This window comes from Oncorhynchus mykiss, chromosome 3 (genome assembly GCF_013265735.2).
Source record: "Oncorhynchus mykiss isolate Arlee chromosome 3, USDA_OmykA_1.1, whole genome shotgun sequence".
Lineage (NCBI taxonomy): Eukaryota > Metazoa > Chordata > Actinopteri > Salmoniformes > Salmonidae > Oncorhynchus > Oncorhynchus mykiss.
The window spans coordinates 19,593,352-19,620,944 of NC_048567.1; the positions used below are offsets into that span (position 1 = coordinate 19,593,352).

Genomic DNA, 27,593 nt, shown 5'->3' on the forward strand with positions numbered 1-27,593 from the left:
TAGGTCCCTTACGGGTTTTGGTGCGAAGTTATCCCACTGACATTCTGAGAACATTCTAAGAACATTGCATGATAGTCCCAAGGGAATGTTCTCTGAGGGACCGATGTCTAAAGGAAAGTCCTGAGGGACCCTGTACATTCCCAGGACATCACAGATGACCATTTCAGGATGTTCTCAGGACCTTCCTTTTACTAGTCCTTATGATGTTGTGTGATGGTCCCTAGGGAATGTTCTCTAGGGGACTTTTTACAGTTCTCATTTTTACGACATTCTTGGGACCTTGTGTCATGGTCCCCTGAATGTCCCCTGAATGTTCTTGGGACGTTGTGTCATGGTCCTCTGCAGGTTTTGTCTAGTTTGCAGTTTGTCCAGGGACGTCCCCAAGAACGTTTTTAGGACGTTCTTTGGATGTTGTGTCATGGTGCCCTGAAGGTTTTGTCTAGTTCCCAGTTTGTCCCAGGGAAGTAATGATATGGTATGCGTTTTTAAGGTAAGTGGTACGCTGTTCAGCCTAAATAGTGTAAAAATCTTTAATCAGGAAGATACCTAGTCAGTTGCACAACTGCATGCCTTCCACATTTAACCCAGGTGCAGGGGGCTGCCTTAATTGACGTCCGGGGAGCAGTTGCGCTCTTCAATTTGCTAAAGAGCAGAACTGCAGAGTTTCCCATCTTACCAGTTTGGCGACTCAAACCAGCGACCTTTCGGTTACTGATCCAACACTCTTAACAACCTGCTGCCCCTATCAATTACATCCTGCTGCCCCTATCAATGACATCCTGCTGCCCCTATCAATGACATCCTGCTGCCCCTATCAATTACATCCTGCTGCCCCTATCAATGACATCCTGCTGCCCCTATCAATGACATCCTGCTGCCCCTATCAATGACAACCTGCTGCCCCTATCAATGACATCCTGCTGCCCCTATCAATGACATCCTGCTGCCCCTATCAATGACAACCTGCTGCCCCTATCAATGACATCCTGCTGCCCCTATCAATGACATCCTGCTGCCCCTATCAATGACAACCTGCTGCCCCTATCAATGACATCCTGCTGCCCCTATCAATGACATCCTGCTGCCCCTATCAATGACAACCTGCTGCCCCTATCAATGACATCCTGCTGCCCCTATCAATGACAACCTGCTGCCCCTATCAATGACAACCTGCTGCCCCTATCAATGACATCCTGCTGCCCCTATCAATGACAACCTGCTGCCCCTATCAATGACAACCTGCTGCCCCTATCAATTACATCCTGCTGCCCCTATCAATGACAACATGCTGACCCTATCAATGACAACCTGCTGCCCCTATCAATTACATCCTGCTGCCCCTATCAATGACAACATGCTGACCCTATCAATGACATCCTGCTGACCCTATCAATGACAACATGCTGACCCTATCAATGACAACCTGCTGCCCCTATCAATGACATCCTGCTGCCCCTATCAATGACAACATGCTGACCCTATCAATGACAACCTGCTGCCCCTATCAATGACATCCTGCTGCCCCTATCAATGACAACCTGCTGCCCCTATCAATGACAACCTGCTGCCCCTATCAATGACAACCTGCTGCCCCTATCAATGACAACCTGCTGACCCTATCAATGACAACCTGCTGACCCTATCAATGACATCCTGCTGCCCCTATCAATGACATCCTGCTGCCCCTATCAATGACAACCTGCTGCCCCTATCAATGACAACCTGCTGCCCCTATCAATGACATCCTGCTGCCCCTATCAATGACAACCTGCTGCCCCTATCAATGACATCCTGCTGCCCCTATCAATGACAACCTGCGGCCCCTATCAATGACAACCTGCTGCCCCTATCAATGACAACCTGCTGCCCCTATCAATGACATCCTGCTGCCCCTATCAATGACATCCTGCTGCCCCTATCAATGACAACATGCTGACCCTATCAATGACAACCTGCTGCCCCTATCAATGACATCCTGCTGCCCCTATCAATGACATCCTGCTGCCCCTATCAATGACAACATGCTGACCCTATCAATGACAACCTGCTGCCCCTATCAATGACATCCTGCTGCCCCTATCAATGACAACCTGCTGACCCTATCAATGACATCCTGCTGCCCCTATCAATGACAACCTGCTGCCCCTATCAATGACAACCTGCTGACCCTATCAATGACAACCTGCGGCCCCTATCAATGACATCCTGCTGCCCCTATCAATGACAACCTGCTGCCCCTATCAATGACAACCTGCTGCCCCTATCAATTACATCCTGCTGCCCCTATCAATGACATCCTGCTGCCCCTATCAATGACATCCTGCTGCCCCTATCAATGACATCCTGCTGCCCCTATCAATGACATCCTGCTGCCCCTATCAATGACATCCTGCTGCCCCTATCAATGACATCCTGCTGCCCCTATCAATGACAACCTGCTGCCCCTATCAATGACATCCTGCTGCCCCTATCAATGACAACCTGCTGCCCCTATCAATGACAACCTGCTGCCCCTATCAATGACATCCTGCTGCCCCTATCAATGACAACATGCTGACCCTATCAATGACAACCTGCTGCCCCTATCAATGACATCCTGCTGCCCCTATCAATGACAACCTGCTGACCCTATCAATGACATCCTGCTGCCCCTATCAATGACAACCTGCTGCCCCTATCAATGACAACCTGCGGACCCTATCAATGACAACCTGCGGCCCCTATCAATGACATCCTGCTGCCCCTATCAATGACAACCTGCTGCCCCTATCAATGACAACCTGCTGCCCCTATCAATTACATCCTGCTGCCCCTATCAATGACATCCTGCTGCCCCTATCAATGACATCCTGCTGCCCCTATCAATGACATCCTGCTGCCCCTATCAATGACATCCTGCTGCCCCTATCAATGACATCCTGCTGCCCCTATCAATGACAACCTGCTGCCCCTATCAATGACAACCTGCTGCCCCTATCAATGACATCCTGCTGCCCCTATCAATGACATCCTGCTGCCCCTATCAATGACAACCTGCTGCCCCTATCAATGACATCCTGCTGCCCCTATCAATGACAATATGATTACATTTGACATGATGACTTAGTAAGGACTTTTCAATATGACCCCACCTGGGATTTGAACTCACAACCTCTGGATTTGGGGTTTACTGATCTTTCTGCTGCGCCACAAAGTGTATAGAATTTCAGTAGTCCCTTACACATTCATTACTTATAATACATCTCTGCACTTAGCAAAATAATGCCATCTGCAATGCTATTTTAGTTATCAGTTCATCTGACTATTCTCTCATTGAGTTAACTAACATATTTCAGGATTTAGAGTTTGGGTTTTCTGCTGAGGTTTTCTAATGTTGGTGAGGCATATTGTTCTGTTTTAATGTTACTCCTGAATCACTATGATCAATTGAATAGTTGTTCTTGTTTGCAGGGTGTGCTGGATCATAGGTACTGTAGGCTACTGATATGTAACGATGGGTACCATCAAGCGGTTTAGATTGACATGTCATTTGTTATCTAATGTTTTTTAATTTAAACTCAAGGTGGTTTCATACATCCTTATCATCTTTCTCATTTGCATTTGGTCCCGTTCAAAGATATTTTATTCCATCTATTTACTCTATCTAATCCATCTGGACTTGAATCAATAACTTCTATCTAAAATGAGCAGGCCTAGCGTTCAGACAACCTCGTGTGTTGCAAATCTCTACAGCAAAACACTGCTATAGCCTATTACAAGGGTGGTGCTGTGGTGGTGCTTTCGATGATCAATGTAGTGTATGTTCATCACTTTCTAAAAGACGATTTACAGCATTGACTGAAAGTCCTTTAAGATAGAGAGCAGCCTTCAGCTATCCCAGTTTGTGCTGAGCTTTGTTTATCTGTCAAGCCTGTGGCGCTACACTACATCAAAGTGAAGTTAATAGGGGAGGGAGGAGACAATCGCCTCTTTCTGATGCATATGTTCCAGTAACCAATACTCACTCAGTCATTGAGCTCTCTCTTGTGGCCAAGAAGCAGCACTACACTACAACAGCGTCCTACCAAAACAGTTGAGAAGCATGATATTATCAAACTTCAAAGCTATAGGACAATGAAAATACCACGGTGACCATTTTTAATTTTTAAGAAAATTGCAACCATTGTTGCATTACTTGAGTCCAAATAGTCACTGTTCTTTTTGAGACAAAAACACATAGTTGGTTTCATATCTTTCAGACGAAATGCATTCCCAACCATCAGATGTTTCTGTATCTTGTTCATAGCATTCAGAGAACAAAAATATCACATACTATAAAGAGATGTGCATCATGGTCAAATATTAATGTGATGGTGAATAGACTGTCATAGGTATCATATTGCCTGTTTCCCTCCCAGTCTCACCTGGACTGAACTTAACTGAGCTCATTAAAAACTCATTATTTAAGGGAACATGTCTGGGAACATCTTGGCTTTGAAACTGAGTTTGCACATGAGTCGACTGTCTGAAACATGCAACACCTATTCAATCCTTCTGCACTCCTTTTCCCCCCATGCAACACACGTTTTAATGTGTTATTAAAACGTGTGATATAAAATATAGAACCTACCTAGGATGAAATTTACCACATTCTTCTAAATGTGTGTGTGTGTGTAAAGATCTCAAAAAGACAAAGGGAAACATGCATTAAAGTCTGTTTCATGAAACCGTGTAGCCTAAATAGAGGTGAAAGAAGAGCCGACTCTCACATGCTCAAACACTGTCTGGCACGTGGTGCATCACATTTTAATGAGGTTCTAAATTTAGTGTGTCGGGCGCGCGGTAATAATAATAGACTTGATGCATAAATGTATGCCCATTATTTTACCAAAGTTCAGAAAGACGTGAGAGAGAAAGATGAGAGCGGCTTGAGAAATGGAGAGACTGGATTCACACAGAGAGATGGCAGATGTCTTTCACAGACCCCCCTAAGCCCTGTGACATTATTTACAAAGCCAAAGTCTATTTTTGGTCTTACTTGAGCGTTTGGCATGTCGGCTTATCAAAGAGCTGTTCACCGTTTCACATACATTTTAGAAGTGACCATATATATTCAGAATTTCAGAGAACATGATGTAATGAGAACTTTCACCGAAAATTAGCACTACATAGCCTAAACAATCCATATACACGTATTCAGACTACCTGCCCTCACCTAGGCTATAACAAGGTGTTTATAACATGTAGGCATTCATAATAGTCTATAATTAATTCAGCATTGGTAATATGATCATCTACATTAAAATACTCTGACTACTTATGCAAACAGTGTAGAATGCAGTACATGCAGTATCCAAACGGCTGATTGTGAGCCCATCGTATTGAATGACTTCCACGCCAAGACAATCAATTTTACATTTAGCTTACCCATGGTAACGACGGGAAGAACAGTGTCCGTGCAGAAAAACAGTGTATGTAATCCTAATTTGGTGGAAATGTTACGGGGCAGCGTGCAGTAAAATCAGGAAGAACCGAGGGAACAAGACAGTCGCCGACCTTCAACACCGTTCAGAACCGCGGACAGTACCTAGTCGGACAACAGGCAGGCAGCTAGCTCTGCTCAATGTAGCCCGCGTGAAGGTTAAGCAATGCTAATAATGTATGTGATTTGTCCAGGCTGCAAATAATACCAGCCAGTCAGACAGTCTTATGTTCCAAACATAATTATTTTCTAAACAGATTATTTACAGAAAATAACAAAATACGTGTCTGCCACGATGTCAAATAGAAAACGCTACAGCCCCTTCATAAATGCAGTAAAGGATTCAAATTTTGAAACGCGGCACACAAAAAAGAAGCATACAGAAGCCGCTTCGTGGGAGGAAAGATGTGCAAGAGTGAGCAATAAAACGTGCAATCGTGTTTTACCGCCGCTGTATTGGACCTACTAGTTAAGTCTTCATTACTAATAGATGCGGGTGTGAGTCTCCCGCTACCGAGGCTTATTTGAGCTCATTATAAATGCAGCGCGTCCCCCCGTGGTGCTGGGCGGCCCAACTGTGCTCAAATAATCCAATGTGTGCCGTTACACGCCCGTGACGCTCAGGGACTCACCAAGCTATTTCTGATGCGCCACAACAACGTGCTCTTCTAAATTCACTGGAATATTAGGTTTTTATACTCTGACGAGGCCAGAAAGATCCAATAAGTGTGAGTTCTGTTCGTTTGCAGCAGAGTGAATGAGAGCTGAGACCCAAGAGCACCACAGCACATGTGATGTCCTCAAAAGTCGCTTTATTCACGAATGACTTGGTCTCGGGAGACTGTTGATTCCTGGGGCATTTTTGAGCAACAAATTTAATTGAAATGGTGAACAGTCCTCCTATAAGGTCTGAGGAGGATTCTGGGGGTTCAAAAAATGTACATAGTGCACAGTATGTCTTTCAAAGTCTCCATCTATATCTCCAAAATCATTCCTTGTATAAGATGTGTACTGTGTAGCAGCTGAGCTGAGACTAGACTGACCTGTGGTTACATATAAAGACCTTCAGTACTGTCCTATCAGACTGGATGTCCTTCACCTCTTTACTGTAGGCTAATATCAAGGAAAGATATATAACAAAATATCATATTTTATTGTCATAACCATGAGTCTGATAGGCTATACTAGACTAAATAAGAAAATAAATCATCCCGGGGCTCAGTTTAATGTAGCTCAAATCCATCTCAAACCTTCACTCCTGCTTCTTCTCCTGCCTCTCTGTGAAACTCTCAGCAGCAAGTCTGTCCTATCGTATTCCAGTGTCCAACAGCTCTGTTAGAGGCTCCAGACACTGAGGCGTGTAAATATTGATGCCGTTTCACAGAACAAGAGATCTCTCGTCATTGCTGACACTGGTTGTGGGAAGGAAAGAGAATACTGATGGAAAAAGGACAGATTTCACCACCACCACAAGCACCTCTTTGACTGACACACAAGCTTTCAGACGTGACAAGCTACTGCAGGTGGTTGGGCTGACCAAAACATCCCCAACTGAGCTATATAGTCTTAGTTAATAAACTTGCAAAAACATAACATCTATTCTTATTATGAGACTATGAAAATTGTTGTGTGTGAGTCTGTGTGCTCTCGGCATGTGTTTGTAAACATGAAAGGGCTTTATTGTGTCCAACATGTGTAAGGCTCTGGTCAAAAGTAGTTCACTATATAGGGAATAGGGTGCCATTTGAGACATCCTTTAGGTCCATGGGCCCTGCCCTCAGAGGCCCAGCAGTCGGGCCCCCAGTGACATCCCCCTCCTTGGGTTGAAAAACTATCTGGTCACCCAGCCCTGTCTGGGAACCAAACCCCTGAATCAGCTGGCCTTGAGGGCTCTGTGAGGGCTTGGAGCCCTGCAACCAGATACAGGGGAGGCAGTGTCTGTGTAAACTGTGTCGCTCTGGCTGAGACAGCAGCACATCTACTGAACGTACTGTATGTACACCTACACCTCCACCCCCACCATCCATCCATTTATATCTATCTCTACCTCCACCGCCACCATCCATCCATTTATATCTATCTCTACCTCCACCCCCACCATCCATCCATTTATATCTATCTCTACCTCCACCCCCACCATCCATCCATTTATATCTATCTCTACCTCCACCGCCACCATCCATCCATCCATCCATCTCCATCTCCATCTCCATCTCCATCTCCATTCCTCTACTGCACCTCCTCCACATCCAGACCAGTAATAACTGTTTTCCTTTCAAATACTTTAGCTGCATGTGCCATTTGGGATGCAACCAATGTATTTTCATGGCCAAGAAGACAGATAGCTACAATACCAGGCTAACAGTGGGCAGGGCAGCAGTTGGCCTATCCTCCTATCCTTTGATCTGATCCCAGGGCAGATCTGCCAACACTCCCACTACTCATCACACTGTCCCAACTCTACTGCTGCTGCTGCCTCCTGCCAGCCCACAGCCACGACTCAACACCATCTGTAGGCTACAACTCTGGAGGAAATCCATCCTCCACCCATAATCAGTCAACAACAAAGACAGACAGGCAGCCTTGGCAGCCAGCGGACAGACGGTCTAATGGAGGTGGACTCTCAGCTCATTCAGATCAGTTATAGCTGTTAAGGGGATACGTTGACAGGGATTTGGTCCAAACTTTGCACTGAAAATGGAACAAAGATACCGAAAAATATTTTCTGACATATACTTTATACAGTTGAAGTCGGAAGTGTACATACACCTTAGCCAAATACATTTAAACTCAGTTTTTCACAATTCCTGACATTTAATCGTAGTAAAAAATCCCTGTCTTAGGTCAGTTAGGATCACCAATTTATTTTAAGAATGTGAAATGTCAGAATAATAGTAGAGAGAATGATTAATTTCAGCATTTATTTCTATCATCACATTCCCAGTGGGTCAGAAGTTTACATACACTCAATTAGTATTTGGTAGCATTGCCTTTTAATTGTTTAACTTGGGTCAAATGTTTTGGGTAGCTTCCCACAATAAGTTGGGTGAATTTTGGCCCATTCCTCCTGACAGAGCTGGTGTAACGGAATCAGGTTTGTAAGACCTCCATGCTCGCACACGCTTTTTCAATTCTGCCCACAAATTTTCTATAGGTTTGAGGTCAGGGCTTTGTGATGGCCACTCCAATACCTTGACTTTGTTGTCCTTAAACCATGTTGCCACAACTTTGGAAGTATGATTGGGGCCATTGTCTATTTGGAAGACCCATTTGCAACCAAGCTTTAACTTCCTGACTGATGTCTTGAGATGTTGCTTCAATATATCCACATCATTTTCCTCCCTCATGATGCCATCTATTTTGTGGAGTGCACTAGTCCCTCCTACAGCAAAGCACCCCCACAACATGATTCTGCCACCACCGTGCTTCATGTTTGGGATGGTGTTCTTCGGCTTGCAAGCCTCCCCCTTTCTCTTCCAAACATATCAATGGTCATTATGGCCAAACAGTTCTATTTTTGTTTCATCAGTCCAGAGGACATTTCTCCAAAAAGTACAATCTTTGTCCCCATGTGCAGTTGCAAACCGTAGTCTGGCTTTTTTATGGTGGTTTTGGACCAGTGGCTTCTTCCTTGCTGAGCGGCCTTTCAGGTTATGTCGATATAGGACTCATTTTACAGTGGATATAGATAATTTTGTACCTGTTTCCTCCATCAGCTTCATAAGGTCCTTTGCTGTTGTTCTGGGATTGATTTGCACTTTTTGCACCAAAGTACGCTCATCTCTAGGAGACAGAATGTGTCTCCTTCCTGAGAGGTATGACGGCCCATGGTGTTTATTCTTGCATACTATTGTTTATACAGATGAACGTGGTACCTTCAGGCATTTGGAAATTGCTCCCAAGGATGAACCAGACTTGTGGAGGTCTACAATTTTTCTTCTGAGGTCTCGGCTGATTTATTTTGATTTTCCCATGATGTCAAGCAAAGAGGCACTGAGTTTGAAGGTAGGCCTTGAAATGCATCCACAGGTACACCTCCAATTGACTCAAATTATGTAAAATAGCCTATCAGAAGCTTCTAAAGCCATGACATCATTTTCTGGAATTTTCCAAGCTGTTTAAAGGCACAGTCAACTTAGTGTATGTTAACTTCTGACCCACTGGAATTGTGATACAGTGAATTATAAGTGAAATAATATGTCTGTAAACAATTGTTGGAAAAATTACTTGTGTCATGCACACAGTAGATGTCATAACCGACTTGCCAAAATTATAGTTTGTTAACAAGAAATTTGTGGTATGTAAACATCCGACTCCAACTGTATGTTCCGTTTTGGTCTGGCCTTCAACATGATATGATTGACTCACAGATGTGATTGGTCAAAAATCATGTGTTCAGGGTACTGTATGTGTATATTACAGTCAGCGAAGCATCTTATGGGGGCGAAGGAGCGATGCTTCTATTCAGACTTTTCTTAGTCGAGATGCGAAAAAGGTTGGAAAAGGATTTGCTAACCACTTTGTCCTCCTGTTGCAATTCCGCGAGAGCAGGAATGCAGCAGACAGAGATAGAGGGAGTGAAAGACAGGGACAGAGAGAGAGAGAGAGGAAGAAAGGAACGGGGAGAAAGATTGTGAGTGACATTAGTACACTTTGACACATCGCATTCCGACAGTGAGGGTATTGGACGGCACCAAGCATAAACACTCAGTCACATAATAATATGTAAAGGCTTACTCTGTAGGAGGATTTCACAACAAGGTTAGTTAGTTAGACATGAGATTTAGGGCTGTCGTGAGACGCCAGGGGAGAAGCTCCCCCCAGTGGTAAAGAAAGAGATTTACATTTGACATATTTATAAGAACCTCTTATCCAGAGCAACTAGGGCTAAGTGCTTTGCTCAAGGGCACATCGACTCTGGGATTCAAACCAGCAATCTTTTGGCTACTGGCCCAACACTTTAAGCGCTAGGCTACCTGACGCCAAACTGAAAACAAGACCTGAAGAAATCACTGCATCTAGAATCATCCCTCACCACATTTACAGTCAGAGTCTAACAAAGTAATGCAGAGAGTATGAATGGGAGAAACATTGGTAGGAGTTGGGATATGGTATAGATCGTCAGTAGGATGTGTTGTGAGCTGCACCACTGTCTGTATCTGGCTTGAGGCCCCGTTTCTGATTTCACACTAATGTTTCATAACCCAGTGGAGGATTTGATTTGAGACAGAAATGGATGGACTAGTCAGGCTATTTTTGGGAGCCAAGAGAGAGAGAAGCAGCAAAAAAACCCTCTCTCACGACAGCTGGACTGGACTGGCCTGCATGTGATTGTAGAAAACGTGTTGTATTGACAAATGACTTCCACCTTCTCACTGTAATCTTACAAGAGGACAATCACTACAAAAACATTTCCATGTATGTATGTATGTGTGTGTGTGTGTGTGTGTGTGTGTGTGTGCCTATGTGTGCCTATGTGTGTGTGTGTAATCTTATAAGAGGACAATCATTACAAAACATTTTTGTCAGGTATGCATGCAAGTCTGTATGTGTGTGTACGTGCGTTCATTGACACAGGCAAACAGAGGTAGCTAGACTCAACCTCCTCACCTTATTTGACCGCAGAGACACTCGTCCTCCACACCGAGCACAGAATTTTGTTTGGCAATATGAACAGAGGTGGCCGCAGCCATCAGCGAATTTGGTTTTGTGGCAAATCCCGCAGGTAGGAGAGTCGTTGGGGTTCTTCTGGGGTTCTCCTGTCGTCCCCGTCTGCGGGGTCGTATCATCCCCCATCTTCTTCACCTGGTCCTTGTAGCTCTCAAACTGCTGGTGCAGCTTCCTGCAAGGAAGGAAGCAAGAGAGGAGTACAGTTAGGAAAAGATCAGTTCATAACAGAAACTTTGTCCTAAATGTCTCCCTAGTCCCTACTCCCGTTAAAGTGCACTACTTTTGCCAGAGTATAACAATGCACTTCAGGGGATAGGAAGTCATTTCAGATGTCTTTGTGCTGTAGCTAACTGCAGGATGTTGTGTGAAGTCCATTAGTGTTGGTAGACAGCAAAGCAGCGTATGTAGCTCTGATTCCTTTCTAAGAGAAATGTAGGGAACACTTTCTTTGAGGAACATGCTTTATAAAGGCCTTGATTATATATACTTATAGAAAGTGTAACCAAAAGGCTTTGTCAACCAAATAACCTACAGTTTGTTACATACAACTGTCAGAGTTAGAAATGTTTCAGAGTATGTTCTGCATTGCATATTGTTGTACTGTTACTATAGATCTCCATTCACATAGAAATGCACCCATCTTTACTGAAACAAGGCGGGCCAGGTAGGAAGGTATAGAGTTTTCATTGTATGTTTAAGAGCCTAACGTAATTCCACTTACTCAGGTTCCCGGAGTTTAATGAATCATTTGTACCTGTGTTTCTATTTCAGGGCGGGGCTGAAATGTGCGTAAGCTAATACAGCCCTTCAAATGTCAATGCCCACACTTCAGTGGAAAGAACACATCACATCTGTTTTTCACAGCAACAACAATGACTGGGTAGCCTACACTACAGCATCCATCCAACCATTGGGCTAACAGTGCCTTTAGACAGTGCAGAGGAATCAGACTATTGTGTAGGCCTCCATGTGGATCACTGAAACAACGTCAACCCTTCAAGTCTTCAGACATTGTTTCTACGAACCAGATGGGAACATAGATCGCAGTAGGCAAAGTCTTTGTATGCGTCCCAAATAGCACCCTATTCCCTACACAGTGCACTACTTTTGACCAGTGCCCTGTGGGAAAAGGGTGCCAAATAAGGAAAAGGGGGCCATTTGGAAGGAAGCTTTTAGTTCAACATTCTCTTTTAATCTGCACCGCCTGCTCAAAACACTAGTTGTACATTCAGTGTCATCTTGTCCTATACTCTCCCAATACACCCACACATGACAGGTCCAATCAGAACTGAGGACCAGAGGACCCTGAAACGCTACATCACACAGATAGACCAGCATGCATTTTGTACGACACATGTCAATCGGGTGTATCCTTGGAAACTAAAACCCTGGCTGACTTCATGTTATGGCGATTAGAATTGGTTTCGTCTCCACATTTTCCCCTGCAACATTCATTAGTCACGTGAATTATTTACCAGAGCTATCATTTTACCGTCCGTATGCATGTACTGTATTTTATTTATTTATTTATTTATTTAGCTCCTTTGCACCCCATTATTTTTATTTCTACTTTGCACATTGTTCCATTGCAAATCTACCATTCCAGTGTTTTACTTGCTATATTGTATTTACTTTGCCACCATGGCCTTTTTTGCCTTTACCTCCCTTCTCACCTCATTTACTCACATCGTATATAGACTTGTTTATACTGTATTATTGACTGTATGTTTGTTTTACTCCATGTGTAACTCTGTGTCGTTGTATGTGTCGAACTGCTTTGCTTTATCATGGCCAGGTCACAATTGTAAATGAGAACTTGTTCTCAACTTGCCTACCTGGTTAAATAAAGGTGAAATAAATGAAATCAAATGCATGGCTTGGTGTTGCGTAGGTGGTAAACATGCTGCTTCTTCTTTCCCACAAATAGGCCTTTTATTTAGATCCCAAATGTAATTGGCGTGATGTGGCTGGGCCTTGTCTGATGACGATCACCCTGCTGAACACTAGATAGAGACGGGAACCTGGATGGCACCTCTCTGTGTCACACTGCCACGCTGCTGTACCCACCCTGCTGAACACTAGATAGAGACGGGACCCTGGGTGGCACCTCTCTGTGTCACACTGCCACGCTGCTGTACCCACCCTGCTTGAACACTAGATAGAGACGGGACCCTGGATGGCACCTCTCTGTGTCACACTGCCACGCTGCTGTACCCACCCTGCTTGAACACTAGATAGAGACGGGACCCTGGATGGCACCTCTCTGTGTCACACTGCCACGCTGCTGTACCCACCCTGGATGAACACTGGGTGATGTGGTGTTGTTTAACAGACACACCCACAGACACACACAGACACAGACCAGACACATACAGACACACACACACACACACAGACATACACACAGACACACACACAGACAGACACACACAGACACAGACCAGACACATACAGACACACACACATACACACACATACACACACAGACACAGACAGACACACACACAGACACACAGACACACACACAGACCAGACACATACAGACACACACACACACAGACACACACATACACACACAGACACAGACAAAGATACAGACAGACACACACACACAGACACCAGAACAAGTGTACAGATAGAAGACTTGTTAATGGTATGTGGATATTGGGTGTCCGCTGTTTAGAGCCTGGGTTCTCAAACTGGGGTCCGCAGTCCTGCAGGAGGTCTGCGGCCAGACACACACAAAAAAGAATAGTTCTAACCACAGATTACATTTGGGCCAAGGGGATCTGTGGAATAAGTTTAGAAGGTGTAATACAATACAATAAAATACAATGTAACATAATTCATCTACAACTTGTGTTCTTAACCCTGGGTCACATGGGCTTGGGAGGCTCACAGGGATTTTGGTATCCACAGTGCCCCACCAATTAAAATGTTTTCAACTTCATACTATTTGTATTATGTTCTTGTATTCCGCAAAAACACGTTTTTACCTAAATGCACTGTACAGTACTTTAAAACTAGAATCTTTAGTTGCTACATCCATTGGTATGGAATACCATGATATACTCAATTAGTCTTGAAGAATATAACTTATAAATGCCTCATGAGTTTAGTTCAACTGTCTTCGCCCATCAAAAGCCCATGTTGCTTGTTTCACTCCAATGTTTGTAAACAATGTAAATGTAACTAACACTCTATAGCCTCAGAACATTGATAAAACTATCATTTTGATATCATGGATGGTCAGTCCTTGAATCCATAGCTATATTTCTGAATTTGAGAGTGGTTACATTTCTCCAGGCCCATCCCTCAGCGTTTTACCAAAACAGAGGCGGAATTCCCCTTTTGTTATTGTTTCAGTTAAGGACTCCAGCTTTAAGCTTAAAAACTGCTACGTTTTCTCTCTGCCTCATGGCAAAATGTGTAGAATGGCAGGATATTGGCTTCGACGCTGTAACAACAAAACATCTCTCTGTTCCATGACAAAATGTCTAAAACTGCAGGAAATTAGCTTGAAAACTGCAACTTTTAGGTCTCCGATGCCAAGAGGTTGGTCTTTAAGATGTTTCTTCCCACAGTCTGAGACGTGGATTGTCCGGCCATGCACTACCGAAGTCATAGTAAAACTCCTTGCTATTTTTATCTCACTCGAGTTATGAGGGGCTCCCTGATGAATGTGTTATCGCAAAAAGGGGTTAGTGGCCCCAAAAAGTTTGAGAACCCCTGGTTTAGTGGGCATATAGAGGCTCCTAGATTCACGAGATTCATGACGCAACTCTCCCTAAACCAGGAAGAGGGTTAGGGAGAGGAGAGGGGTAGGGAGGGGTAGGGAGAAGGAGGGAGAGAGGGAAAGGAGGGGTAGGAAGGAGAGATGGCCAGGGAAAAGAGGGAGAGGAATAGAGTGAGAGGGAGGAGGAGAGAAATAGAGGAGAGGGGGAAGGAGAGAAATAGAGGAGAGGGGGGAGGAGAGAAATAGAGGAGAGGGGGAGGAGAGGGGGAGGAGAGAAATAGAGGAGAGGGGGGAGGAGAGAAATAGAGGAGAGGGGGGAGGAGAGAAATAGAGGAGAGAAATAGAGGAGAGGGGGAAGGAGAGAAATAGAGGAGAGGGGGGAGGAGAGAAATAGAGGAGAGGGGGAAGGAGAGAAATAGAGGAGAGGGGGGAGGAGAGAAATAGAGGAGAGAAATAGAGGAGAGGGGGTGAGAGAAATAGAGGAGAGGGGGAGGAGAGGGGGAGGAGAGAAATAGAGGAGAGGGGGGAGGAGAGAAATAGAGGAGAGGGGGGGAGTGAAATAGAGGAGAGGGGGAGGAGAGAAATAGAGGAGAGGGGGAGGAGAGAAATAGAGGAGAGGGGGAAGGAGAGAAATAGAGGAGAGGGGGAAGGAGAGAAATAGAGGAGAGAAATAGAGGAGAGGGGGGGAGAGAAATAGAGGAGAGGGGGAGGAGAGGGGGAGGAGAGAAATAGAGGAGAGGGGGAGGAGAGAAATAGAGGAGAGGGGGGAGGAGAGAAATAGAGGAGAGGGGGGGAGCGAAATAGAGGAGAGGGGGAGGAGAGAAATAGAGGAGAGGGGAGGAGAGAAATAGAGGAGAGGGGGAGGAGAGAAATAGAGGAGAGGGGGAGGGGAGAAATAGAGGAGAGGGGGGAGGAGAGAAATAGAGGAGGGGGGGGGGGGAGAGGGGTATTGAGAAGTTTAGGCAGCTGGTGGATGGCTCCCATTCCCCATCCGTCTCCCCCTCGGTCAAACCTGGTCAAACGCGCATGGCACAGCTGACATGTAATCATATGCTGTTCATTGTCCCAGCTCTGGCTGTCTATCCGACCCTTCTTACCTCTGAAACATAAGCCCTGCCCTGGCCCCTACTGTATACTGTATGACAGAGTCAACATAGTATCCCTACCAGGACCCAGCCAAGACCGGAAACTCAATACGTGTCTGCCTGTTGGTCTTAAGTATGAACTCAGAAGGTTATCTTATCAAGACAAGCCTTCTAAATGTTTAAAGTTGTGTTCCTTGTGGATGTCTGACTGGGTGACATAACATTGATGTCACGTCTGATGTCATGTTTCTGTGATGTAGCACAGTCACAGTGCACGTCAGATGCATTTATTCAGCCACAATGCAATATCGATATAATCTATTACAGTTTTAAATGTAAATGGCTGTCACTTAATCCAAAAATACATCATGCATTTTATAGATCCAAATTCTTGTGTTCTTCACCATAGTAAAATAATCCTAAAGCATATGGTCATTTTCCTGAAGAAAAATTAGGTGTTGCTTCAGCTGTCCAAAAGTATCCTTTGAAAGCAAACTTGACTCTCGGCCGTTGGCAGCGTATCCATAGGGTTTCTCCTAAAGTAAATGTAATTAAATTGCCAAAATTATTTAGCATAATTAGGCTAATCCTGTATATACAGAAATTCATACAATCATTACAACACCAAAAAGCTTATTTAATAAAAATAACTTGTTGATTGTTTTACATCGCATTGCCTGTTGGAAGGATCCTCAATTTGGGCAGCGTGCACGGTAAATACCGAATCAATTATCGTTGAGTTGCGAATGTCAGTGAAAGAGAGGCAATATTTGAAAATACAATCGCAGGAAAATGGCAATTGCTGTAAGGAGAAGACCATGACAAGACTAATCTGTCTGTTATCAAAATTATCAATTTATTTGAGCGAACAGTAGCCTATTTTAGCGGAGCATCGGCCGTATACACGGTGAGTACGCATATTCACTGTCTTTATCATTGGGCCAGTTGGGTCAGTTTTGGGTCAGTTTTTGGACAATCATTTCCTCTTCCATATTGTATTTATGTCTCCTCTTTTCGTAGGCCTATTAGATAGTTGCAGACAACGTCGTTGTTATTTGCCTGTTTGTCAGTCAGTAGAGTATACGCTAACCTGTCATTTTTGTCGTAATAAAAAGATGCAGCTATTTATGTGCGAGCCTCAAGCTCTACACTGAAGGCTCTTGACTGTGTATCATGCAGCCCTTAGTTTTGTCACCAATCAGAGATGTCTATCTAACTCTCCATTGTCATCTGTCTGGTGAACATCAATAGCAACATGCAGGATCTAACACTGGTACATTCTAATTTATAAGGTCATTTTAGGAAAACTGCCATTTTATCTATCCTCTCTTCTAGCTTGAAATAAAAACACATACAAGCTCAGATCTCAATTTTTGCGTTGTCTTACACACATCACGCACGCAAGCACGCGCACACACACACACACACACACACACATCCACTGTTTATTTGCTGTTGAATTTGTGCTATTGCCAGTGTCTTCTGTCTGTGTTGTCCGTTTTGGCTTACAACGTTTTTTTGTCGTAGCCCAGGAGGCCTTTTGCCTCTTACCTCTTATAAGAATTTGTTCTTATTGACTTGCCTGGTTAAATAAAGGTTAAATAAAGTGTAGTAGAATTGCATGAAAAGTGTTTATAAAAGGCCACATATTTCCCAAACAGAAATGTAGTTATATTATTGGCTATCCAATGTACTCATCACATTATGAATAGTAGACTATCGTACATAAGTCTGCAAAAGCGATGATGCATGGAATTATTTATTATAAAGGATCATTTTTATGGTGAAAATGAGCTTCCCCAAACTTGAGACTCACGCGCCGCCTATGCTCTTGGTAGTATCTGACAGGTCAGAGGTCAAACATACTGTACAGACCACACTAGTCAGCCATACTGTATGTTTAGGCCTACTACAGTAACTGTCTGGTTCAGGGGCAGACAGTGCACATCTTACTTACGTCTCAGGCTCAGGCTCAGGCTCAGGCTCAGGCTCAGGCTCAGGCTCAGGCTCCTTCTCATTTTGGGACATTTGCTGCGGTTGCAGAACGTTATTTACCAGCTCAGTGATCCCACTAAAGGGACTAAACCACCTGTTCAAATAAGTAAGCAAACAACGTGACTGTACACCACACCACAGAAAGATGAAGAATCAACACATTGTCTGGGCTGGCCGAGACAAGGGAATCCCCAATTAAAGCACACACACCCAGTAAGGCTTACACAAAGTCAGAGTGGCGGTACTGTACGGAAGCCTAGCAGGGACATTCATTGTGATCACAGCAGACCAAGAAAGAGGGACAGTCAACCACATCCACAACCACAGAGAAAGAGGAGGAGAGGAAGTATAAAAGCAGGAAAGAAGTTACAGCCAATGGAAATGGGAATTGCATCGAATGGTCAGCCGATAGTTAGGAAGGTGGTAGTGGAGTAGTAGTATAATGTTTTCATATTGATCAGATAGTTGCTGTGTTTAGAGGTAGATTTGGACACAATGCAGGACGGAAGGTAGCTGAATAGAAGCATCCAGTTCACACATGGATGAGGAAGTAAGGAGCCTAAAGGTGAAGCTCCCTTACAAGCGAATCAGAATGCAAATGACACACCAGAGCGAGCCAATACCAAGGGAGAAGGGGCGGGACCCGCTGAGACAGGAAGCCACATTGACCAACAGGAAGAAGTGTCAAAGCCTAGAGCACTCTGGGTAATGTGTTACTTACTGTGCCGGCTGAGGCTTTTGTTCTTCTTTGACCCTAAAAAGATAAGTGTGGACAGCTGAGTGCTCAGTGCATACACAACACAAAGACATGGAGAACACACACAAAACAACACAAAGACATGGAGAACACACACAAAACAACACAAAGACATGGAGAACACACACAAAACAACACAAATAAATACATACATAGACATAAACAATGATGATGATGATTATTATTACTGTATATTGTAATATGATCAAGATATTAGTGATGATGATGAACATAATTACTGTATATTGTAATAGCTTTAAGGCATATGATCAAGATATTACTGATGATGATGATGATGAACATAATTACTGTATATTGTAATAGCTTTAAGGCATATGATCAAGATATTACTGATGATGATGATGACAAAAAACACAACAATAGAAATCATAACGTTTAAAATGAAAGTAAAAACAGAAACAAGAAAGATTCACAGGAACTAAATAATAAAATATTGTGCTGCCATGATGTTTGTGCTGTCATGTCACACCTGAATTGATTGAATAAGATTCTGGAACTCTAGCTGAAGGTCTCACTACTTCCAGACTTCCAAACCATTCACCAATCATTATTAAACTAATTTACAGCAGCAGACACATCTTGTTATAAAAAGTCCTCTTTGATACAGAGCCTGTGGTCTCGTGGTAATGCTCCGGGGTCCAGTTATATACAGATATGCCTCTTCCCTGGAAACCAGGGTTTAATCCCTGGATCCACTCTTCCTCATGACACTAGTAACCCACACATCACCCCTCACAATAAAGAGGTCAGGTGAGAAGGTATTGACAAGTCAACAGTGTGACAGCCAGGCTCATGTGCATGGACTGTATACCAAACAGGATGTCTACAGACAGACAGTCTAAGACCAGTCTCACACAGTCTGTCTGTCGCCACGTCTATAGATTTTATATCTTCATATCTGTCTCATTTTCTAGTTTTGACCCTCTCTGGTTCATACATTATAACCAGAAGCCTCCAGGTTTGACTGTCTTTGATTGAGGTTACACTGCTCTCTAGTGGACAGAAGTGTGGTTTCCTCTGCTAAACGTAAGAGGGGAAGAGATATACACAGAACAGTAATAATGATACATATCTAATGTAGCTGTTGAGATGGAGCTGAGGTTGACTTGGAGTTCTGACTTTATAGGTGGCACAGCCCACTCCCCAGCCCCAGCCCGATACCCACCCTGCAGCCGAAAATCTTATCCCTAGTCGTATACCCAACCACAGCCCCAGTACTATACGCCAGCCCCAGTACTATACACCAGCCCCAGTAATATACCCCAGCTCCAGTACTATACCCCAGTACTATACCCCAGCCTCAGTACTATACCCCAGTACTATACGCCAGCCCCAGTACTATACGCCAGCCCCAGTACTATACCCCAGCCCCAGTACTAAACCCCAACCCCAGTACTATACCCCAGCCCCAGTACTATACCCCGGCCCCAATACTATACCCCAGCCCCAGTAATATACCCCAGCCCCAGTAATATACCCCAGCCCCAGTAATATACCCCAGCCCCAGTAATATACCCCAGCCCCAGCGCTATACGCCAGCCCCAGTACTATACCCCAGCCCCAGTAATATACCCCAGCCCCATATGCCAGCCCCAGTACTATACCCCAGCCCCAGTAATATACCCCAGCCCCAGTAATATACCCCAGCCCCAGTAATATACCCCAGCCCCAGTAATATACCCCAGCCCCAGTAATATACCCCAGCCCCAGTAATATACCCCGGCCCCAATACTATACCCCAGCCCCAGTAATATACCCCAGCCCCAGTAATATACCCCAGCCCCAGTAATATACCCCAGCCCCAGTAATATACCCCAGCCCCAGCGCTATACGCCAGCCCCAGTACTATACCCCAGCCCCAGTACTATACCCCAGCCCCAGTACTATACCCCAACCCCAGTACTATACCCCAGCCCCAGTACTATACCCCAGCCCCAGTACTATACCCCAGCCCCAGTACTATACCCCAGCCCCAGTACTATACCCCAACCCCAGTACTATACCCCAGCCCCAGTACTATACCCCAGCCCCAGCGCTATACCCCAGTCCCAGTAATATACCCCAGCCCCAGTACTATACCCCAGCCCCAGTACTAAACCCCAGCCCCAGTACTATACCCCAGCCCCGGTACTATACCCCAGCCCCAGTACTATACCCCAGCCCCAGTACTATACCCCAGCCCCAGTAATATACCCCAGCCCCAGTAATATACCCCAGCCCCAGCGCTATACGCCAGCCCCAGTACTATACCCCAACCCCAGTATTATACCCCAGCCCCAGTACTATACTCCAACCCCAGTACTATACCCCAGCCCCAGTACTATACCCCAGCCCCAGTAATATACTCCAGCACTATACCCCAGCCCCAGTAATATACCTCAACCCCAGCACTATACCCCAGCCCCAGTACTATACCCCAGCCCCAGTACTATACCCCAGCCCCAGTAATATACTCCAGTACTATACCCCAGCCCCAGTAATATACCTCAACCCCAGCACTATACCCCGGCCCCAGTACTATATCCCAGCCCCAGTACTATACCCCAACCCCAGCACTATACCCCAGCCCCAGTACTATACCCCAGCCCCAGTACTATACCCCAGCTCCAGTACTATACCCCAGCCCCAGTACTATACCCCAGCCCCAGTACCATACCCCAGCTCCAGTACTATACCCCAACCCCAGGGCTATACCCCAGCCCCAGTACTATACCCCAACCCCAGTACTATACCCCAGCCCCAGTACTATACCCCAGCCCCGGTACTATACCCCAGCCCCAGTACTATACCCCAGCCCCAGTACTATACCCCAGCCCCAGTAATATACTCCAGTACTATACCCCAGCCCCAGTAATATACTCCAGCACTATACCCCAGCCCCAGTACTATACCCCAGCCCCCGTACTATACCCCAGCCCCAGTACTATACTCCAGCACTATACCCCAGCCCCAGTACTATACTCCAGTGCTATACCCCAGCCCCAGTACTAAACCCCAGCCCCAGTACTATACACCAGCCCCAGCCCTATACCCCAGCCCCAGTACTATACCCCATCCCCAGTACTATACTCCAGCACTATACCCCAGCCCCAGTACTATACTCCAGTGCTATACCCCAGCCCCAGCACTATACCCCAGCCCCAGTACTATACTCCAGTGCTATACCCCAGCCCCAGCACTATACACCAGCCCTATACCCCAGCCCCAGGACTATAGGCCAGCCCCAGCCGGCCCTATACCCCAGCCCCAGTACCATACCCCAGCCCCAGTACTACACCCCAACCCCAGTACCATACCCTAACCATAGTACTATACCCTAACCCCAGTACCATACCCTAACCATAGTACTGTACCCTAACCCCAGTACCATACCCTAACCATAGTACTGTACCCTAACCCCAGTACCATACCCTAACCATAGTACTGTACCCTAACCCCAGTACCATACCCCAGCCCCAGTACTATGCAGCCCCAATACTATACCCCAGCCTCAGCCCCAGCCCTATCTGAGAGCGTGAGAGTGGCTCCTTGAGAGAGAGTGGAGTTGACGTAGCTCCTGCCGCGCAGACAGACAGCAGGACAATTACACAACGGCCTGTCACTGAGAGTTTAGTGTTTAGGGAAGAACTCCTAGATGTAATGAATGTGGCTCCCTGAAGCAGCCAGCTCCCCACAAGAGGCCAGACTGAGAGACCTAGCTCACCTCACCTACAGACACACCACAACATTGGGTGAGTCCAAGATGCCACCCTATTCTATATAGGGAATAGTGAGCAATTTGGGACGCACATTCTCACCATGCAGCCGGTCAGGAGAACAAGTGCTGTATCCCAAATGGAACCCTATTCCCTAAATAGTGCACTATGTTTGACCAGGGCCCACAGGCTGCCAAAACCCTTCTAATTCTTTCTGATGGGCTGAATAAATAGAACCACAGTCTGCCTATCCTCTCTGTCAGTCACAGGCTGTAGCTAGAAGAGATACATTACACAGTCATGAGTCATGGAACCACAGTCTGCCTATCCTCTCTGTCAGTCACAGGCTGATGTAGCTAGAAGAGATACATTACACAGTCATGAGACATAGAACCACAGTCTGCCTATCCTCTCTGTCAGTCACAGGCTGTAGCTAGAAGAGATACATTACACAGTCATGAGTCATGGAACCACAGTCTGCCTATCCTCTCTGTCAGTCACAGGCTGATGTAGCTAGAAGAGATACATTACACAGTCATGAGACATGGAACCACAGTCTGCCTATCCTCTCTGTCAGTCACAGGCTGTAGCTAGAAGAGATACATTACAGTCATGAGTCATGGAACCACAGTCTGCCTATCCTCTCTGTGTGACGTAGCTAGAAGAGATACATTACACAGTCATGAGTCATGGAACCACAGTCTGCCTATCCTCTCTGTCAGTCACAGGCTGTAGCTAGAAGAGATACATTACACAGTCATGAGACATAGAAGCACAGTCTGCCTATCCTCTCTGTCAGTCACAGGCTGTAGCTAGAAGAGATACATTACACAGTCATGAGTCATGGAACCACAGTCTGCCTATCCTCTCTGTCAGTCACAGGCTGATGTAGCTAGAAGAGATACATTACACAGTCATGAGACATAGAACCACAGTCTGCCTATCCTCTCTGTCAGTCACAGGCTGTAGCTAGAAGAGATACATTACACAGTCATGAGTCATGGAACCACAGTCTGCCTATCCTCTCTGTCAGTCACAGGCTGATGTAGCTAGAAGAGATACATTACACAGTCATGAGACATGGAACCACAGTCTGCCTATCCTCTCTGTCAGTCACAGGCTGTAGCTAGAAGAGATACATTACAGTCATGAGTCATGGAACCACAGTCTGCCTATCCTCTCTGTGTGACGTAGCTAGAAGAGATACATTACACAGTCATGAGTCATGGAACCACAGTCTGCCTATCCTCTCTGTCAGTCACAGGCTGTAGCTAGAAGAGATACATTACACAGTCATGAGACATAGAAGCACAGTCTGCCTATCCTCTCTGTCAGTCACAGGCTGTAGCTAGAAGAGATACATTACACAGTCATGAGACATAGAACCACAGTCTGCCTATCCTCTCTGTCAGTCACAGGCTGTAGCTAGAAGAGATACATTACACAGTCATGAGTCATAGAACCATAGTCTGCCTATCCTCTCTGTCAGTCACAGGCTGTAGCTAGAAGAGATACATTACACAGTCATGAGACATAGAACCACAGTCTGCCTATCCTCTCTGTGTGACGTAGCTAGAAGAGATACATTACACAGTCATGAGTCATGGAACCACAGTCTGCCTATCCTCTCTGTCAGTTACAGGCTGTAGCTAGAAGAGATACATTACACAGTCATGAGACATAGAACCACAGTCTGCCTATCGTCTCTGTCAGTTACAGGCTGTAGCTAGAAGAGATACATTACACAGTCATGAGACATAGAACCACAGTCTGCCTATCCTCTCTGTCAGTTACAGGCTGTAGCTAGAAGAGATACATTACACAGTCATGAGTCATAGAACCATAGTCTGCCTATCCTCTCTGTGTGACGTAGCTAGAAGAGATACATTACACAGTCATGAGTCATGGAACCACAGTCTGCCTATCCTCTCTGTGTGACGTAGCTAGAAGAGATACATTACACAGTCATGAGTCATGGAACCACAGTCTGCCTATCCTCTCTGTCAGTCACAGGCTGATGTGACGTAGCTAGAAGAGATACATTACACAGTCATGAGACATAGAACCACAGTCTGCCTATCCTCTCTGTCAGTTACAGGCTGTAGCTAGAAGAGATACATTACACAGTCATGAGTCATAGAACCACAGTCTGCCTATCCTCTCTGTCAGTTACAGGCTGTAGCTAGAAGAGATACATTACACAGTCATGAGTCATGGAACCACAGTCTGCCTATCCTCTCTGTAAGTCACAGGCTGTAGCTAGAAGAGATACATTACACAGTCATGAGTCATGGAACCACAGTCTGCCTATCCTCTCTGTGTGACGTAGCTAGAAGAGATACATTACACAGTCATGAGTCATGGAACCACAGTCTGCCTATCCTCTCTGTCAGTCACAGGCTGTAGCTAGAAGATATACATTACAGTCAGGAGTCATAGAACCACAGTCTGCCTATCCTCTCTCTCAGTCACAGGCTGTAGCTAGAAGAGATACATTACACAGTCATGAGTCATGGAACCACAGTCTGCCTATCCTCTCTGTCAGTCACAGGCTGTAGCTAGAAGAGATACATTACACAGTCATGAGACATGGAACCACAGTCTGCCTATCCTCTCTGTCAGTCACAGGCTGATGTAGCTAGAAGAGATACATTACACAGTCATGAGACATAGAACCACAGTCTGCCTATCCTCTCTGTCAGTTACAGGCTGTAGCTAGAAGAGATACATTACACAGTCATGAGACATAGAACCACAGTCTGCCTATCCTCTCTGTCAGTCACAGGCTGTAGCTAGAAGAGATACATTACACAGTCATGAGTCATAGAACCACAGTCTGCCTATCCTCTCTGTCAGTTACAGGCTGTAGCTAGAAGAGATACATTACACAGTCATGAGTCATGGAACCACAGTCTGCCTATCCTCTCTGTCAGTCACAGGCTGTAGCTAGAAGAGATACATTACACAGTCATGAGTCATGGAACCACAGTCTGCCTATCCTCTCTGTCAGTCACAGGCTGTAGCTAGAAGAGATACATTACACAGTCATGAGACATAGAACCACAGTCTGCCTATCCTCTCTGTCAGTCACAGGCTGTAGCTAGAAGAGATACATTACAGTCATGAGACATGGAACCACAGTCTGCCTATCCTCACTGTCAGTCACAGGCTGATGTAGCTAGAAGAGATACATTACACAGTCATGAGACATGGAACCACAGTCTGCCTATCCTCTCTGTGTGACGTAGCTAGAAGAGATACATTACACAGTCATGAGACATGGAACCACAGTCTGCCTATCCTCTCTGTCAGTCACAGGCTGTAGCTAGAAGAGATACATTACAGTCATGAGACATGGAACCACAGTCTGCCTATCCTCTCTGTGTGACGTAGCTAGAAGAGATACATTACACAGTCATGAGACATGGAACCACAGTCTGCCTATCCTCTCTGTCAGTCACAGGCTGTAGCTAGAAGAGATACATTACACAGTCATGAGACATAGAACCACAGTCTGCCTATCCTCTCTGTCAGTCACAGGCTGTAGCTAGAAGAGATACATTACAGTCATGAGACATGGAACCACAGTCTGCCTATCCTCACTGTCAGTCACAGGCTGATGTAGCTAGAAGAGATACATTACACAGTCATGAGACATGGAACCACAGTCTGCCTATCCTCTCTGTGTGACGTAGCTAGAAGAGATACATTACACAGTCATGAGACATGGAACCACAGTCTGCCTATCCTCTCTGTCAGTCACAGGCTGTAGCTAGAAGAGATACATTACAGTCATGAGACATGGAACCACAGTCTGCCTATCCTCTCTGTCAGTCACAGGCTGTAGCTAGAAGAGATACATTACACAGTCATGAGTCATGGAACCACAGTCTGCCTATCCTCTCTGTCAGTCACAGGCTGTAGCTAGAAGAGATACATTACACAGTCATGAGACATGGAACCACAGTCTGCCTATCCTCTCTGTCAGTCACAGGCTGTAGCTAGAAGAGATACATTACAGTCATGAGACATGGAACCACAGTCTGCCTATCCTCTCTGTCAGTCACAGGCTGTAGCTAGAAGAGATACATTACACAGTCATGAGTCATGGAACCACAGTCTGCCTATCCTCTCTGTCAGTCACAGGCTGTAGCTAGAAGAGATACATTACACAGTCATGAGACATGGAACCACAGTCTGCCTATCCTCTCTGTCAGTCACAGGCTGATGTAGCTAGAAGAGATACATTACACAGTCATGAGACATAGAACCACAGTCTGCCTATCCTCTCTGTCAGTTACAGGCTGTAGCTAGAAGAGATACATTACACAGTCATGAGACATAGAACCACAGTCTGCCTATCCTCTCTGTCAGTCACAGGCTGTAGCTAGAAGAGATACATTACACAGTCATGAGTCATAGAACCACAGTCTGCCTATCCTCTCTGTCAGTTACAGGCTGTAGCTAGAAGAGATACATTACACAGTCATGAGTCATGGAACCACAGTCTGCCTATCCTCTCTGTCAGTCACAGGCTGTAGCTAGAAGAGATACATTACACAGTCATGAGTCATGGAACCACAGTCTGCCTATCCTCTCTGTCAGTCACAGGCTGTAGCTAGAAGAGATACATTACACAGTCATGAGACATAGAACCACAGTCTGCCTATCCTCTCTGTCAGTCACAGGCTGTAGCTAGAAGAGATACATTACAGTCATGAGACATGGAACCACAGTCTGCCTATCCTCACTGTCAGTCACAGGCTGATGTAGCTAGAAGAGATACATTACACAGTCATGAGACATGGAACCACAGTCTGCCTATCCTCTCTGTGTGACGTAGCTAGAAGAGATACATTACACAGTCATGAGACATGGAACCACAGTCTGCCTATCCTCTCTGTCAGTCACAGGCTGTAGCTAGAAGAGATACATTACAGTCATGAGACATGGAACCACAGTCTGCCTATCCTCTCTGTGTGACGTAGCTAGAAGAGATACATTACACAGTGTGCAGTAGAGTGAAGGCTCACAAGGAGTGTGTGATCACTTACTGACATCCAAGCGTTAAGGACACAAAAAAATATCTAGTAGTCTACACAAATAGAGACTATTTGTAACATTTTGGTCTGAACACATTTTTTTATTTTTTTATTTAACTTGGCAAGTCAGT

General features: G+C 45.3%; 1 protein-coding gene across 3 annotated transcripts in view; it reads right to left on the reverse strand.

Moving 5' to 3' along the window:
- The window catches only part of rims2a (regulating synaptic membrane exocytosis 2a), a 236,513-nt gene that overhangs the window by 177,298 nt on the left and 31,622 nt on the right, over positions 1-27,593 (reverse strand). For all 3 annotated transcript variants that reach the window (XM_036971069.1, XM_036971142.1, XM_036971075.1), the window contains exons 3-4: positions 11,072-11,303; positions 9,978-9,989 (exon numbers count right to left, since the gene is read on the reverse strand). In XM_036971069.1, coding sequence (XP_036826964.1) covers positions 9,978-9,989; positions 11,072-11,303 — 244 coding nt within the window. The remainder of the gene's footprint in view (positions 1-9,977; positions 9,990-11,071; positions 11,304-27,593) is intronic.